At 43.9% G+C, this 18308-nt stretch overlaps 1 protein-coding gene across 2 annotated transcripts in view; it reads left to right on the forward strand.

Annotated features, from left to right (window-relative positions):
* ADCY8 (adenylate cyclase 8) overlaps nt 1-18308 on the forward strand; it is a 251173-nt gene that overhangs the window by 82042 nt on the left and 150823 nt on the right. For both annotated transcript variants that reach the window (XM_003782340.2, XM_012810007.2), the window contains exon 3: nt 13756-13886. In XM_003782340.2, the coding sequence (XP_003782388.1) occupies nt 13756-13886 (131 nt within the window). The remainder of the gene's footprint in view (nt 1-13755; nt 13887-18308) is intronic.

The following is an 18308-nucleotide window of genomic DNA, read 5'->3' on the forward strand; positions in this document are numbered from 1 at the left end:
CACACAACCAGACTGCAAGCACAGTGAAGGCAGAGTGAAGACTGACCATTGCTCTCCCTGGCTCATTCCTTGCTCTAACTCTTTCCTTGCTATGTGTTTGTGTTTGCTAAGTAACAGTTTATCCCATACATGAATGAGCAGTGGATGGTACAATGGAAAAGGTAGACTGACTCAAGAGTCAGCCCCCAGTGATCCTTTGCACCCAAGGAAGAGACGAGCTCTAAATCGGGCTCCATAGCACAGAGCCACGTGCACAGAATTCACTAATGAATCCAGATACTAGAGTTCACATCCGAGTGCTGCCCATTCTTTGCTCTGCATTTTATTTTATTTTATTTTATTTTTGAGACGGAGCCTCAAGCTATCCCCCTGGGTAGAGTGCCATGGCATCACGCTCACAGCAACCTCCAACTCCTGGGCTCAAGCGAGTCTCCTGCCTCAGCCTCCCAAGTAGCTGGGACTACAGGCGCCCGCCACAGGGCCTGGCCATTTTTTGGTTGCAGCCACCATTGTTGTTTGGCAGGCCCGGGCTGGGGATTCGAACCCGCCATCTTAGGTGTATGTGGCTGGCGCCTTAGCCGCTTGAGCCACAGGTGCTGAGCCTGCTCTGCATTTTAAAGACAACTACCTAACCTCTGCATCTCAGTTTCCACATCTTGAAACACTGACAATAAACATAACCACATCATCCTTTGTTGTGACTCCTGTGCAGGGTTTGACACACAAGAAGTGTTCCATAGGAGTATTGCTGGTAATGGTTTTTGTCAATGTCTTCTCTTCTCTTAGGCATTTTCTTTATTAGTAAAATAATGCATTTCCTACTCCTTGTAGGAGTGATGACTTGAGGACACAAGGGGCTTCTGGGGTGCTCTCAAGTTCTGCTTCTAGGTCTGAGTTGTGTTTATGATTGTGTATTTAGTTTGTGGAAATTCTGTACATCTGTGATGTGTACACATTTCCCTTGTAAGTTATACTTTAAATAAGAAAAAGATCCTTTAATGGCTCCCCATAGCTTTTAAGACGATGTGAACATTTTCCAGCTTAATGCACAAGCCCCCTTACAACCTGCCCTGGCCCTTGCCAAATTCTACATCCAACTATTTGAAGCTCTGTGAACATATATCATCAATGTTGTATCATCATTGCTTCTGTCAGTTGTATGATTTCCTGTACTTGAAACCATTGTCCTTCCAGTGAAAGCCCACTGAACAAGTGGAAGAGAAGGGTGCACACAACTCAGCTCACATGCTGCTCTTCCCGGAAAGCCCTCCCTGACAGAAGCTAAACGTCCTTTACTGGGCTTGCACCGTCTTTGACCTTCCATCTATCACTGTATTTCCCCCCCTCAGCTGCCCTGTTCACTTCCCTGAAGCTGGACAAGGGAAGCAAGCTTTTCTACGGTAAATTGCATCATTTTGAGGAAGAGTTTGAAAACATATTTGATGAATGATTATTGGAATAAGTGAATGAATTATGTTATAATGGAATCCTTTTCAAACTATGATTCTAAAGGCACTGAATGTGAAGAGGTAGAGCTGTAGATTCTACAGTAATATATTTCATGGGGTTCCCTAACTACATGTGTCAACGCCTGCAGTACCGGTTTAATTCCCATGTAACCCTAGTGCAAAGTTTCCTGCTCAGCAGCACTTTTCTGAGTAAAAGTAATACTTTTATTAATATAATACTTCTAAATAATCCAAGCAAGGAGATGTGTAACTCCATAATCAGTAGTTTAATACTATTGTGCAATAACTAACATGACATTGACTATTTGTTAGCTCAGCAACACACCAGAGATATCCAGGAAGCAGACAGTTATTGAGCTCCTGCTGTATACTATACTAGACCTGTTGAATCCTTCCTATGTGCCAAGGCTTCACATCCATTATCCAGAATGTCTTTCTTCCTTTCATCCCTCATACACAATCTGTCACATCAAATCTAAAATAGGCCTAGGACCATCCACCTCTGTCCACTGATACCAGGCTTCATGCCCCTGTCTCTTCTTATGGGACAGTCAGAACAACCCGATTGGATTCCTTTCTTCATTCTTGCTTTTCTATAAGCTATTTTCAAATCAGAAGTCAGAATTACCTGAAAAAGAAACAAAGAATAAACATCTCTAAATTTATAACTCTAATGGCTTCCCACCAAGGTCAGTGAATTCCAACTGGCGGAACCAAGATAATATCATCTAGGGAGAAGTCATCTGAGATAAGCCTGGAAGGATGAATAGATTTACAAAGATTACATCAAAGAACATTCATGGCTGAGCTGGAGATTATTCAGAAACTCACAAAGATGTTATTGTCCTTGTATTATAATTTAATGGAGAACAAAAGATAAATCAAAATATATTAGGATACAAAAATTAACAGGAAAATGTCCCTGATGAAGAGATTTCAGAGCAGGCCCAACCTTGCCTCCCATAAACTTGACCCTCTGAAACATACCCTCCAGAGAGAATTACCCTATTAAAATCCTGACCCTTTTAGTTACTTGTTATGTGACCTTAGGCATGTTCCTAAACTTCTCAGAGCGTCCCTTTCCTTATGTGTTCCCTGATGGCAGACTGGAGTTATGCATAAGAATTTGTGGTTTCTGACCCGAACATGCTGCTCATGGCCAGAAGTGAGCTGTGCAGTCTAGTTGTGCGAGAGACCAAAGATGATGGCAATATATTAAGGGCCTTACCATGAAAGTCAGCAAAGGGCTGAGCTTAGCCAGGATCTATACCAAGTCTGCCTGACTCCAAAATGCTTCAATCCTTGTATTTCTGAACAGCACCAAAATTCGTGGGGTCTTAGACCACCAACAAACAAGCAGGAATATTATTCAGACTTTCAAGCTCCTTGTAGGGTTAATCTAAAGTGAACCTACAGAATATTCTTTTAGGGGGCTATAATAATAGTGACAGTGGTCATTATTGAGGTGACTGTTACCAGAGGGGTGTGTTGAGTCCAGAGAGAAGGAGGAAGTCCCAGGAAAGTGAGGGCAGGGCAGGAAACAAATGGGCACAATACAGCAGCCAGTGCATGTTTGTGGGGGGAACAGATTAATAAAAGATAGGTACCTGGTCCAGGCCAGCATCAAGTACTTAGCTCTGAGAGGAGGGCTGCAAGGCAAAGAGCCTAGGGTGATGGCGAGTGACTGCAAAGGCAACCTGGGAGAGGAGTTGTGTGCTCAGCCCTGAAGCTGGGCTCGGGGTTTGGACCCTACTCTGTACCTTCCAGCTCTGACTCAGGACACCAGCTTAACCCCCAGTACCAGTGCCTCATCTGTGACCTAGGGACAATAATAGCATCGCCCTCACAATGCTGAAGTAGGGTAACATGAGTTAATATTCATGAAAGAATCAGGTAGTGCCTAGCACATTATAACACAGCCCAAATGATTGTCAAGTTCACTGGCAAGCATGCTCTATTTCAAGCATTGTTTTCAGACTCTAATTGTCTATTGGTATGCAAGCTATTGAGCTTTTAGAGAGGGGACATTAACCAGAAAAAGGAAGGAAATTGAATAGACATGATATGCAATTGTAGTACACAGTGAAAAACCTCCAGTCACATTTTAATAATTTTTTTAAAAATTAAAAATTTCTGTTGTCAAAATCTTGACTCTGGCGTTTGAGTTTACATCTGAAGGAACTTTTATGAAATTTTCACCCAGAGCTATTCCTGAGTACAGGTGAGCAGAAGCTGTTGTCTTTAAATGGCCCCAGCTACTAGGAGGCTGAGGCAGAAGGATCACTTGAGCTCAGTGAGGCTGCTGTGAACTCTGATGATGCCACTGCAGTCTAGGCCAGGCAATAGAGCAAGGCTCTGTTTCAAAGAAGAAAAAAATGATCAAAGTAGGCCAAGAGAGTTTCTACCACACTAAGGCAGTATAAGTGATGGTTCAAAGGCTTGTACAGGTCTCAATGGGGTAAAAGGAGGCAGGTGTCCATGGTATAGGAGGATCCGGAGGAACTTCATGGAACTGTGTCCCTTGCAGTAGACCGTGTAGAGAAGGCATCCCGGGTGCAGATCCACTGTCGTCAAAGGAACCTACAGCTCCTCTGCGTAGCTATGAGGCCAGTTTCAGTGATGAGCACCTGCCTCATTCCTGAGATTAAACACCCTTTTTGGACAGTTGGTCTCTGTCTTGCTGAATCTGGGTAATAAAACCTCTAGATGCCTCACTTCTTTTCCATTCTGTTTTCAGCCCTGATAGCCTTCCAGGGTCTTGCCTGCTGCTAACAGTACAGACCGTCCCATGTCCTGGGTTCCTTGCCCACATTTCTAGCCTGGCTTTGCTCCTGACTTACCATCACAGTGCTTGTCAAGCCACCCACATTCGCTAGACCTCTCTGATAAGACCACTACCACCTCTCTCCCTTGTCACCTCAGAGGCTAAGCCTGTAAGTACCCCCATGAAGTCCAGGATTGTGCCTGCCTTGTTCACCCCCACATTTGCAGTGTCTAATATGGGCCTTGTCTACAGTATAATCTCAGTAAAGTTTGTTGAATGAACAAGTGAGTTCACTGAAAGGCAGTACTCCTGGCCTCCATGCCTGCTGTTCCCCATGCCTAGAGCACTTCACTTGCTTTCCACAGGGCTGGCTCCTTGTGTCCTTCATGTCCCAGCTTATATGTCACCTTCTTGAGGACTCCTTCATTGATCACTTAGCAAAAGCAGCCTCTAAGTCGCCCAAGTCCCCACCATGCCCTGTTTATTTTCTCCAGAGCATGAGTCCTACAGAGGCAAATACCATGTCTGCTTTTGTTTTCTACGGATTCTCTGTGCCCTCCCCATCGTGCCACCTATGCCTGAATTTGTAAATACATAAGTAAAGGGTGAATTAGGATCTAAGTTTGAAAAAAAAAAAGGAACGTGGGCTTGGGTCTTCACTGTGAACTTAACAAACACGTGATTTGGGGTCTCCTACTATACTGATTCTCAGTATCTCCACAGGTAAAATGGGATGCAAACATCAATTTACTTACTCTTATAACTCATGCGAAGTTTCAAATAGCCAGTGGATGTGAAGCACTTGGCACACTACATAGTGAGCAACCAGTGAGATATTGTCTATAATGCCAGGCCTCCCCCAAGGCCCGGGCCTTGGCTGCAGTTAACGCTGCTTTGCCTGCAATGGAGGGCGGGGGGGGGGGGGGACACGCATTAGGGGTGGTGGTGGTGAGAGTAATGAGAGGTCTCTTGTGTTTTTAGGAACCTGGAAGCAGCCAGTTCTTCCTGAAACTGTTAAGAAAGTTTCACACTGCTAGTGTGTGTGTGTGAGCCCAGACATGCTGCCTGGGCCGCAGGGCTGCCCTGCTCGCATTTTCTTCCCATTTAAGTATTTTCATAACATAAATATTCTAACTCCCTTGCTGTTTTCACCTTGGCTTCCCTGGGGTGTACTGTAGCCGTTAGTGCCCAGGAACCCTTTTCATGCCACAAATCAAGTGTGTTATGTGAGATAAGAGGGGCACCCAGACAGGAGCCACTGAGGGACTCTGAATCAACACAGGGTCTCTTTTCATGCAAATGAAAAAACCCAAGGAGAAAAAGATGGGCAGAATATGAGCACAAAGGCCACCCACGGCCACAGTCTGGCTCCAGGAGAGACTCTTGTACTTCTGATCTCCAAAGCCAGAAAGGGATATATTGTGTCCCAGCAGGGGTTAGGAATTGTATTAAAGAGAAAACTTTCCTATTTTCTTTCTGGTAGTGTTTTCAGGAGATTTGAATGATGTTTCTAAGCAGTGAACAAATCTGAGGGAAACAAAAGTGTTGAAAATGGGCTTTTATAAGCAGACTCTAGGCAAACTCCCATCGTCTTGCAGAAAATGCTTTACAAATGGAGGAGCCGGGATAGCTGCCAGCCCCTCAAGTAGCGAGGGAATGGCAAGCCTGGTTGCTGGAGAATTTTGCTATTAACATTTTTATTTGCAATATCTCTCGTGAAAACATTGGTAACATGATACTTGAGAATCAAATGAGGGTTGTCACTTAAAGGCTCTGTTTAACAAATAGCTCTTGAAGGTGCTATCCCAGGGACAGTACCAGCCACTCTGGAGGATAGTCATGAGCAGGCAGCCCCTGACTGCTGTGTGTTTACGTGTTTGTTTAGGAAATGTTTATTTAGCACCAACTACTCTCAAGCACTGAGGAAGTTCCTGAAGATGAACAAAATAGAGAGAGTCACTGTCTTCAAAGTATTTATAGTCTTGTAATGAGAAGCAGACAATTAAACATGTGTGATGAGGATTCGGAGAGGGCAAGTCTGGGCGTAGAAGGTTCTGGGTTGCAGGACAGTTCCACCTAGATCTCCCCAGGGAGAAAACAAAGAGCATTAAATGACTTTAAAGCAGAGCCCTGCAGGACGAGTGGGAAATGTGAAGGGTTGGGGAGAGATTTATGAAGACCTAGAGTTTAAACAGTGATTGGAGATTTTAAAGAAGTAAAAGGACTTCATTGTGCTTTTAGCCAAGAGTGAGAGGGAAGGAAAGTGGTGTAAGGAGTGACTAGAATCTGAAACAGGGGCCAAGAGGTATTATAAGGAGTTTGAAATTTCTCTGAACAGCAGGATTTAAATTTGGGGATTGGCATGATCAGAACCAGGAACTATGTTAAAAACAAAACCAAGTCAGGCAGTCTGTGAGACTGGCCTGCCCAAAGGAACACAGATTTGAGCCATTGAAGATGCTCATCATATGATCACATATGGGACCAACCGTAGCCTTCCTACCTCCCGTGTGTTTACTCCAGAGTCCCTTCCCAATCCCAGATGTGTTCACAGGTAAAATCTCACTCTCTGCCTGAATTCAGGTCTGCACGCAATCTCTTTAGGACTGCAGCTGCGTCTTCTGGTGCTGACCTATCCTCATCCTCTGTCATTCCCAGACGCAGTAGCTGTCTCACTCACCCCATCCCCACCACCTCTAGGCTTTTTGTCTGACTGTGGATAGATGCCCTGCCTGACCACAGGTGCCTGTGGAAGCCCTCCCCTCTGTGCAGCCTAAAATGAGATATGCACAAGGCATAAGGTGAGGCAAGAACCATGATTTGCTTAGTGACAGCAACCCAAGGATGTCCAATAAATGGGTTTCATTTTCCTTGTTAATTCTGTTTCATTGGTAAAATTTGCCAGTGCAGTTTTTGGAGATTCAGCTAGAGGCAGTGTTTGAGCCAATTAGTGATGTCTGCTATGAACAAATGAGGGGAAGCTAAGCAGCACATCCTTAGGAAACATTTTCTTTCCCCCATCCGCGTAAGTATTAACACCTGCCTATGGGAGATCTATTGCATTAGACATAGGAGTCCTCTTGGATACCACCCTTGCCCTCTTTCAGACTCTTCATTCATACAAGTCTTCAAAATATCCTTCCCACATGCCCGTGTTTCTCCACCTCCACTGCCACCCTCCTCTCCTGCCTGGACTATCACATTAACCCTTTAACTGCTTTCATTCTTCCCTTTCCCCATATTAACAGTTTCACTGAATCTACTTTTTTCCACATTTCAGTTGAAATGATAATGAAAAAATCCAGATCTGATTATGTCTCTGATCCCCAAGCAAAACACTTTTGCTGCTTTTCATAACTCTTGAGATAAAGCCCCAACAAGGCCCAGCACGTTCCTCCCTCCCCTCAGCCCACTCCACTCCACTTCACTTGGCTGGACTCCGGCCATGGCCTTCTATTTGGTTTCTCAAACATTCCTTGCCGTCTTCAATCAGCCCGTTACAGGCTGTTCCCTTCTCTCAGAGTGTGCTCCATAGGCACCAGCACACTCAGACATGCACAGCTGTGCCTGTGCACACACACTCGGCGACCTCATTGCTTATCTGTGTTAATGCCCCCGCTCTGGGTTCTCGTTGCACCAAGCATGTCTCTTTCATCACCCGTGTTAAGGATGCAGTTGAATCACTATTTTTTTCAACAACTTGGATAATCTTTCTCTCACACCAGCCCACACGGGGATCATGGCCTGCTTTGTTCACCACTGTACTTGGACTGCCTGTGGCAGTGCTTGCACTAGAAACTGTTATAGGAGTTGTGAGTAATGGTTTTCATAGCCACTGTATTTGCTTATAAATTTCACAAGATAAATTTTTAATGAGGAAGAAAGTTAAATGAAGAATGTGTGAATTGTGTATCTACCACCACTCACCTTGCCTGTAAGTAAGAATACCATTGTGAGCATTTATGTGGACAATAGATCAACATTTTAATTATAAATAAAAGGTAGACAAAGTGATAATTTTGATGAAATTTTCCACACATCTATCCCAATAGCATGTTAAAATACATTGATGTATGTTTTAAGGTAATTTAGTATTTTAAGAACCACTCATATTGGGCGATGCCTGTGGCTCAGTGAGTAGGGTGCCGGCCCCATATGCTGAGGGTGGTGGGTTGGAATCTGGTCCCGGCCAAACTGCAACAAAAAAATAGCCGGGCATTGTGGTGGGTGCCTGTGGTCCCAGCTACTTGGGAGGCTGAGGCAAGAGAATTGCCTAAGCCCAAGAGCTGGTGATTGCTGTGAGCTGAGACGCCACAGTGCTCTACCAAGGGTGACAAAGTGAGGCTCTGTCTCTTAAAAAAAAAAAAAACCACTCACATAATAAGATTTAATTTTCATCTGCCATTATTATATATTCTCTTACTTTAAAATGATTATTTGTGGAATGGTGGATTAGACAGGTAAGACCAAAATAAAGTCCTTTATTATAGAAATCAAATAACAAATATACTGTATTTTGAAGGGCTATTCTTAGCCAGGTACCACTCTAAGGGTTGGGATGATTGTACTGAAATAAAAAGACAAAATGTTTACCGTTGTGAAGCTTGTATCTAAATGAAATAGTTGGACTAAAAACAAGGTAAATAAATAAGATATAAAAGGTTAAATAATGATGAGTGCTAAAGAAGAAAAAATACATAAAACAGGAAGGGAAGGAGCACTGAAGTGGGAGGACAGGAGTGCATGGCCATTTAAACAAGGGCCTAAGGGGGGCCCTCTGGAGAAGGGAACCCTAGGTACGGTCCTCAAGAAAGTGAGCTGCTTTCCTTGCTTTTATTTATTCAGTTATCTACAATTATTAACAAGCTGGGTTGCTTTAGCATCTTAAGATTGTTGTTTTTACCACCTACTTGCTTATAAAATATCCCTTATGAATACCCAGATTTATTCACACATTTTTGTGGGCCTTGTGGAAGGCCACGGGCACTCCCAATGGATGACGTTGCTTCATGGTGTCACTTGTTCCACATTTCAAACCCAAAGAAAAGATTCAGAACCACTGCCCTTGTTAGTTTGTAGGATGGGCCACTCCAGATTCTGCCCTGGGAGTGGCTGCAGCCTCAGCTGTGGCAAACTGCGGGAAGGGACGTCCTTGCCACCCCCTTGAGCAGTTTCCAGTAACCATCTCAGGATTTTGCAGTTGAGGAATGAATATCTTGGCCTAGCATTTGGAGAGATTCACAACCCCAGTCTAGGCTATTATTATTGTGATGTTGTTTGAGGTTAGTGGTCCCTTACAGGCCCAGTTATCTATTCCAATGTTTCATATTCAGACCAGAGGTTTGCTAACTCATTCACTGTTTGTGTATTAATTGAGGTCCCTTTATGGAAGGGATTATGGGGCCTTGGATATAAAAAGACATACTCAAAGAGCTCAGAGTTACGTAAACAGAGACGTACCATGCGGTATAATAAGTGATGTGAGAAACATCTGTGGATAGGACCACACTCTTGGAGGGAGGGAGTGACTCCTCTTCTCCATCTACTCAGGAAATGAGATAAGCCCTAACATTTGAAGATGAGTAAGGGTCCATGGACTAACCAAAGGAAATGACAAGGGAGAAAAGCGCTGCTGAGCTGAAGAACAGCATCACACACTGTAACCACCCGTGCTCAGTTCAGTACAGCAGACGTTCCATGACCGAGCTCAGAATGGAGGATGCAAGGAGGAAAACAAGGGTTAGCCAAGCAAGGATGCACTTTCCCATCCAAAGAGACAACTGACTGAGTGCACAGGTTTAACTGCAGACTGACTGCACCTAATGACCTCCTTTCCAGACATATCAAGAGAGCCAATGCAGAGTCCACATGCCTCAGGATCAGCTGAGTTCCAATCAAAGGAGACTCCTCATGGGGTCATCTTTGCAGCTGTGAAGCTTCTCAACTTCTCATTTACAATTAAAAAAAAAGTACTTTTAGTTTGCATAATATCAGGTAGCAAAAATTCTGGGCATCACTTGCATATTTTCATTGATGTCTTTTAACGGTACTATTCTGATTTTTATTTGTTTCCATTAAGGGTTCAATTAAGTAATCATCCAGCATCATCTGTATGCTTTGTTTAATATAGACAGGCTGTGCACCTCTAATCTCAAAGGTAATTACATTTTCCACTTCTGAGAATTGGGCTTTGAGGGATGATTTTTAGGAATGGATTTCTCTGATAAGGTGAAGGGAAAGCTCCCAACAGGCCCTGGAGTCCTTGCTGTGTGATGCTGGGACATTATTACTTCTCTGAGCCTTGTTTTCTCATTTGTTCATAATCTACAGTGAGATATTCTTGCCAAAGAGTCATGGTGACCGTTACATGAGGTTCTGTGTGAAGCTCTGCCGTAACTTAGGGCCTGGCCCATAGTGGGCGCTCTCAGAAACACATAAACAGTAGCTCCTAAGAACGCATCTCCTGTCATGCCGCCCGGATACCTCTGAGTCATTAACTGTAAAACCTCCCTCCCAGATTTTGGCTGCCTCATTCCTTGTGTGTCTCTCTCCTATGCCCAGAACTGAGCTGGCATATAGTATGTTCTCAATAAATATTTGTTAAATAAATGAATTAATTAATTAATGTAATAATGAATGAAAAATATTTGAAACCTCACCCCTTTTTCAGGAACCCTCCTTCGGGAACTCTTCTCCACCTTCCTTAGTGAAAATAGTTTTTCCTTCGCTTACCTCCTATCATAGGAATATCCTACCTTCTTAATTTAGAGTTAGTTATTTTCTAAAGCAGGCATCCTCAAGCTACGGCCCATGGGCCCCATGCAACCCGCCTAGGACATTTATCCAGCCCGCCCGGTGTTTTTGCTGCTGCTGCCTGTCCTGCTTAGCAGCCAACTTGTTCCAGGGCCCACAGTCCGGCCCTCCGAGGGTCTGAGGGACAGTGAACTGGTCCCCTGTTTAAAAAGTTTGAGGACCTCTGTTAAAGAGTCATGTGGATCAGGTAAAAGGTGATTAGAAAGACATTTTATAGGGAGTAGAGCTGGTATCTCTACTTTTGGAGTCAGGAGAATTTGGTTTCAATTTGTAGCTATTTATGATCTAGGTGCTCATGTTGCTAGGTGACCAGTTTACTAAAATCATGCTTTTGCTTCATTCTGCAAGTATCCATTTGGTAGCACCGTGGTAAAGGTCGAGTGTAAGAATGTGCCTAGCAGTGCCAAATGCAGAGTAGACCAGCAGTTCTCATCCTACCTGAGCACAGAACACCTGAGGAGCTTTTAAAAACTCTACCTGTCTGTCTGCTCCACCCAGAGTCCAGTTCAGTAGGTCTGGGTGGGCTGGGTCAGCTGCTCATTCATGAAGCTTCAGGCCATCCTGATGGATGGGGTCAAAGAATCCATGAGGCAGCCTCATAAATATGTCCACAGGCTTGATTTTAAGAGTGGAACATCTTGGTAACCAGGTCCAGGGAAGGAATGCCTCTTTTCAGCGTCTGTCTCTTCCCCATACTCGGGGCCCCTTACATGCTGCAGCACCACCCTTTTATTCCCATCCTAGGGCCAGCCCTTCCATCTTTCTGCCGCTGCAGCTCCGAGACATCACCCCAGCACAGCATTAATGAAAGCATGTTTTGCAATTAAACACTTTCATAAACTGACCGTGGGGTCCCGGGATGTTTGTGAACCTTGTATTCCAGCTCTGTTGCCTCTCTTACAGATGCAGATGCAGATGGCATCTTAATTAAACAGCACCTCCTCCCATCCAGCCCCAACTGGATGGACAGGCTACCAGTCCCTGGGAGGCTGACAAACAGCTCTAATGACCACAAGGCGCACATGATGGAGGGGTATTTGCAGAAAGCACTCCTCTCAGTCCCACAATGGGACAGCTTTCAAGAGAGAAAAAAGCTTCATCACATGATGTTCAGTGGGCACTTCATTAATAAAGCCTTTTCATGAGAGGCAGGGTTAAGTATAGGTGAGAGCAGACAGAAGGAATTTATGCCAGGCCCCTCACATATTTTATTGCATTGAATTTCACAGCAATCCTGTAAATCAGGTATCACTGCTATTTGCCAAATTAGGGAACTAAGGCACAGAGAGGAAGGCATAGCTTATCTAACGCTACACTTCTACCAAGTGAAGGGGGCAGATGCAAACTCCTTCATCTGGAGTTCAGGGTATTTCCCAGCTCACCAAGAATCCCAGCAAGGAATAACCAGGGAGAGGATTGTGCCTTGCCACTACCATTTGATAATTTTCAATTAATTTAATCTCTCTGGACTCAGTCTGTCCATTAAATGAAAGTAATTATTTCTGGGTGCTTATTTTCAGGGGACTTGTGAGAAATGCATGAAAGAATGGATGGTGAGAACAATTAAGATCCACAAATGCCTCCAAAGACATGAGAAACTAGGATGGTTAGAATGCACCTGTCTCAAGCTCAACTCAACATTATAATAAACCATGCATCAGAAGCCAGAGTCTTATTAGTTAACCAGTTACTTTGCTTTTTATCTACCACAGTGATCACAATAGAGAGAATATGACTCTGCCAGGTGTTAGGTCCTCACTTTCTGCTGTGTGTGTCCCACTTCCTCTCATCTTTGATAAAGGATTGGTACCTCCTAAGCCTGTTTCTCTCCTGTGTTCCCAGTTTTTATAAATGTAGCTCACTCTGCCCATCAACCAAACTCAAAACCTAGCTGTTGCGTTGGGTATGCCCTCTCTCTCTCCTACCATCTCAGTGCCCTGGCAAGCCTAGGAATCTAATCTGCACCACCTCCTCTCACCTAGACCACTGCAGGAGCCTCCCCAGCTGGTCTCTCTGCCTCCACAACTCACTCTCTCAACCACAGTTAAAGTGATCTTTTAAATGTAAATCAGTTATGTCACTCTCCTGTGTTGTACTATTTATTGGCTTCCACTTGTGGTTGGAATTAAATGCAAACATCTTACACTGGCCTGCAAGATTTATCTACACCTCCAAACTACTGCACCCTCCCATCACCCCTCTCCAGCCACACCCTTGCTCTTTGCTGCCTCAGGACATTTTCGGTCACTACTGTCTCTTCCTGAACTTCTTGCCCTGCAGAGGGTTGACTGCTTCCAAACTTGCAGGTCTCCATTTCTTAGCAGTTCCTCGCTAAGGTCGTTCTTAATCCCTAATTTGAATCACTGCCACCAACCATCATACTCTCTCATGGCCTCTTCTTGCATAACAATTTTCAAATGTTGTAACTGTGTGGAGATGTGTTTGGGTGTATAATACTTAATGTATCTTCCCTGTTAGAATGGAAGCTCCACAACAGTCAGAATCACATCCATTGGGTTCACTCAACGCCCAGCACAGCACCTGGCAAATAGTACGTCCTCAACAGAGAGCTGTCATGCTCGGAGAATGTACGAAGCTAGTGGTTCCACAAGCTCTTCATCCAAGAGCCTGAGACCTTCTGTGCCCTCCTCCCTCTGAGATGCTCTGGTCAGCCTAACAAGACCGCCCCTCTTCATCACTTTGTTTCAGGAGCGGCTTGTGCTCTCTGTGCTCCCCCGGTTTGTGGTCCTGGAAATGATCAACGACATGACCAACGTGGAAGACGAGCACCTGCAGCACCAATTCCATCGCATCTACATCCATCGCTACGAGAATGTCAGGTGAGAAGTGCTGCTGACCCCTCGCCCGCTTCCTCTCAACACACTGTTGTGGCTTCTGACTGCCTGGACGTCAGCCCCTTCCTCCTCTAGTTGGTTCATTTATTAACTAGTGATTATTCGTCAGCAAGTTTTACCTTTTGCAAAATGAGGCTGGAGAAGAACATCAGAGAATTCAATGATATTTGCTAGTTGCCTTATTGCTAGGCTCCCCTGTAGGGGGCTCGCCTGTCTTTGCATTTTGAATGGGAAAGAGAAACAAACACTCTTTACACTATTATTAGAAAAGTAATCTCAGAATTCAATCTGGAGGTTTCAAGTGTGATCACATATTTTCCCTCTTGATATTTCTACACTTGATTTTATCTAAAGGGCTGAGAAGCAATGCTCTTCCTTATATTTCTAATGAGTGAAAAGGACTACAGCTTCTTTTCCTTTGCAAACATATTTTCAGTCATCATTCATCAGTCCACCCACTCACCCACCAATCCATCAGTCCATTTGTCCATTAGTGCCTTCTAGGCACCCCGCTCAACAGTGTCCAAAGGGTGGACGCCACAGTGAAGCAGACCAGATTCAGCATCCCAACTCTGCCTCTTCCTTGTTTGTGACCTTGAGCAGTTTTCGCACCTGAGTATCAGGACCCTTTGCTGTAAAATGGGCATTTTAATAGCCACCATACAGGGTTTTATTAGATTATGTGAGTAAAGATCAGTACAAAACATAGGACAGGCAGGGTTACGCATTCAGGGGACAATTAGGCATATCGGAGGTCATTTCAGACATGTATCATAGTTTCAAGCAAAAGGATCCAAACCTGGCTGATTTAAGAGACATTATTGGAAGCTGATATGGTGATTCACAGAATAACTAGAAAAGAATGGAGAAGCAGACTGGGGAAATGGGCCAGAATGAGGCAAGGCCACAGAGTGAGACGCATGGCCTACATCACACCAGAGCACTAGGCAGCGTAGGATGCCTAAACAGTCCTTTACTTGTGCTTCCAAGCCCTGTGCCCTGGCACTGCATGCCACCACCCTAATGGCATATTCTACTCTTGGCATGCAGGAACATGCATTTTATTTTATTTATTAATTTTTTTTGAGACAGAGTCTCACTTTGTCACCCTTGGTTAGTCCCTGGCATCATAGCTCACAGCAACCTAAAACCCTTGGGCTCAAGTGATCATCTTGCCTCAGCCTCCCGAGTAGTTGAGACTACAGACACCTGCCACAACACCCTTCTATTTGTTTGTTTGTTTATTTTAGAGACAGAGTCTCATTCTGGCTCAGGCTAGTCTTGAACTCATGAGATCAAGCAATCCACTCATGTCAGCCTCTCAGAGTGCTAGGATTACAGGTGTGAGTCATCACCCTCGGCCAGAGACATGCATTTTAAAGCAATGTCCAGCAGAAAGGACGATTCTAACCCAACCCAGCAGACATAGCAGGATAAGTCATTCCCAGGGGCTGATCCCAAAATTGAGCTACATTGATTGAGATGCTTGAGTTTGCAAATGGCCCTTTCTCAAGTAGCTACTCCAGTAAGAAATATGTCACTGGGCACATGTATCATTGGTCCCACAGATTTAGGGAACTCATCAGTACAAATTCTACTACAATAGGTAGGTATTAATCACAACACAGTATGGAGTTCTATTCATACATAGGCCACAAATGCCAAGAGATCACAAGAAGATGAAAATCTGGGGCAGGGAGGTGAAGGTGGGAAGATGAGGGCAGGTGGAGAAAACTTCCTGGAAGAGATGATTCTCATCGGCCTTGTTTGAGATTGAGTCAACCCAATGGAAACAGCAAAGATGTGAATTCTGAGGAAAGGGAACCGCAGAAGGGAAGGCCAAGCCCTGGTACATGCAGAGAACTATGGCAGTTTTTAATTATTTCTTCCCTGGGGATAAAATGGCTTGACAATAAAGGCAGATCCAGAGGGAGCAGAAATCGAATGAATATTTTAAAACAAAGCAAATAAATAAATATGTATATCCATTTATTAAATGCATATTCATATAGTGCATAAAATATGAATTATATAACAAAGGTATATAATTATTTATATAAATATATGCAAATCTTATAAATATATAAATAAAATATATGGCATATTATGAAAGTGCCTGTCACCATGGAGAAAGAGAGAATGAAAAATAACTACCTTTAAAAAGAAAAGAAAAAAATTGGAAAATTAAACAGGCTGGCCCGCCCACACCCACAGAGCCGGAAGCCTGAAGTTCAACGAACATGTTCAGCTTCCTCTCTGCACTTTCATCCTGAATAGCTAACGTGACTTCTGCCCCCCACCCCTCCAATCCTGCTCATCCACTTTAAATCAGTGAACTGATTTCTTATGTGAGAGGCTCTTTTCCCGAAGTTCATGCCCCACTAAATTAAAAGTTAGTTTCCTGCCCTGCCTGTCTCGGCTAAAATAAGAGCAGGGAGGAGGATGGTCCTCAGCCCTCATCAGAATACAAAGCTGCCCGGCTGCTCCGCCCCCTTCCGCAGCCCCCAAAGCAAACCCACCTGCTGCTGTGCTGGGAGCATTTTTGAAATTATTTCCAATCCTGCCACCCTCTTCATGGTAACCCACCTGTTCATTCTTCCTTCTCTGTTGCTTTTTTTTTCCTTACATTCTGATGACCTTTTCCTAAAAAACTGTTTGCTATACATTTCTAAGTCTTACTTACATTTCACATAGTCCATTGCCTTCTGTCAGTAAATGGAGATGGGAAGCCTACAGAGCTGGGTCGCCAGGTCAGAACCCTGTGAATGAGACACACCCCTGACGAGATTTTGTCCACATCATTCCATCTCTGTGGGCCTCAGTTTCCAATCCAAAAGCTGAGCTGTTCAAACTGGGCAGAGCATTTGAACTCTCAAGTTGATTTCAGCTATAAACCTCTCAGACTTCACTACATTTACCTGGCCACTCAGCTTTTTACTTGAAACCATTTGGGGTTCCAATCCCCCCTACCCAATTTTATTTCTCTTTCCTGTTCCCCCTCCCCCAGATATCTGAGATTCTTTGTATATTCATTAGGGTAATGCTATCTTTCTTTTCCAATTATTTCCCAATTTCACTCAAATTTATGTCTATGAGAGTCCACTGCTGATATTCCTGGTCAGTGAGTGATTCAGGGACAAAAGCCCCTGTGTTTTGTAACTATTATACCACCTCTTGGGCCACAAAGTTCTCAGCATTCAGCTTTCAGAAGGGGATAGAAGTGGAAGTGGACACTCACTTTTTTACCACCTGGACTTGGAAATGATGTATGTCATTTCTGTTCAGATTCCATTAGTGAGAGATGATCGCAGGGCCCCACCTGGATACAAAAGAGACTGGGGACAATGCTGCTGGCTCAGTGGCCTTTCCCAGTTCTGGGTGGATTAATGTGGAAAGGGCAGCTGGGTTTGGTAGACAGTCGGCCTTCTCTGTCATAGCTCCTTTCCCTTTTTCCAATCAGTACATCTGTTAACATATTTTGGAGGTCTATTCAGAAGCAAGTTAGCCTTTATCTCTTCCTATGTCATAGTAGACATTTCAATATACTGTTTACTTTCTCAAGGGCAATTTATTTTAAGCCAGACCTGTCACCATGTGTGATCACTACATCTGCCCTGTAGACCTGATTCTCACATATAAGTGAAATACAATCGAATGCATGTAGAGAATTTGTTGACTTTCTAGATGTCTGCATGGAAATTAAGCATTCCCAGATTCCCAAAACTTTGAGAAAGAGTTTCATGCACCCCGTTTATTGAGGACTATGCTGTGATTTACATGTTATCTTTGCACAGTAGCCCAAGAGTAGCTTTAATGATGTTTGTTTTATCATCAGGAAAATGGAAGTTCAGAGAGGTTAAGTAACTTTCCAAGGAACACACAGGAAGAGGAGTTTACATAAGGTTGATGTTCCTAACAATTCCATTGAACTCTGCTGAAGCTTCCTTGAGGATTCTATTTGGAGAGTGACTGTGAAGTAGCATGATTTCTTTTTAGTCCAATGAACAACTTACATAACCAATAGAGTTGAAAGTTACTATAACCCCTTCAGTATATTCATCTGAAAAGGCTATAAATCAGAAGACCTGATAACTCTGAGCCCAGGATCTGGGGATAGCCGAATGAGCAATGGAATGAGAACTAGGGCCCTGATTTCTGCCTGTGTTCTTTGTTGCACAACAGTGACTTAAACCAATGCTTTTCAGTCTAAGATAGTCCTCAGTTGCACACGAATCATCTGGGGCTATGGTTAAAGTGGGTTCCAATACAGCGGGTCTGGCACAGGGGCTGGAAATTCTGCATGACTAACAATTTCTCAGGAGAGAGTATTAACACACTCTGAGGAAGGAGGACTTAATTCTGAGTATTTGTTATTGGACTCAGGAAACATATAATAAGGCTGACCAT

This window comes from Otolemur garnettii, unplaced genomic scaffold, assembly GCF_000181295.1.
Source record: "Otolemur garnettii isolate 467f Iridium unplaced genomic scaffold, OtoGar3 scaffold00004, whole genome shotgun sequence".
In the NCBI taxonomy this organism is placed as follows: Eukaryota; Metazoa; Chordata; class Mammalia; order Primates; family Galagidae; genus Otolemur; species Otolemur garnettii.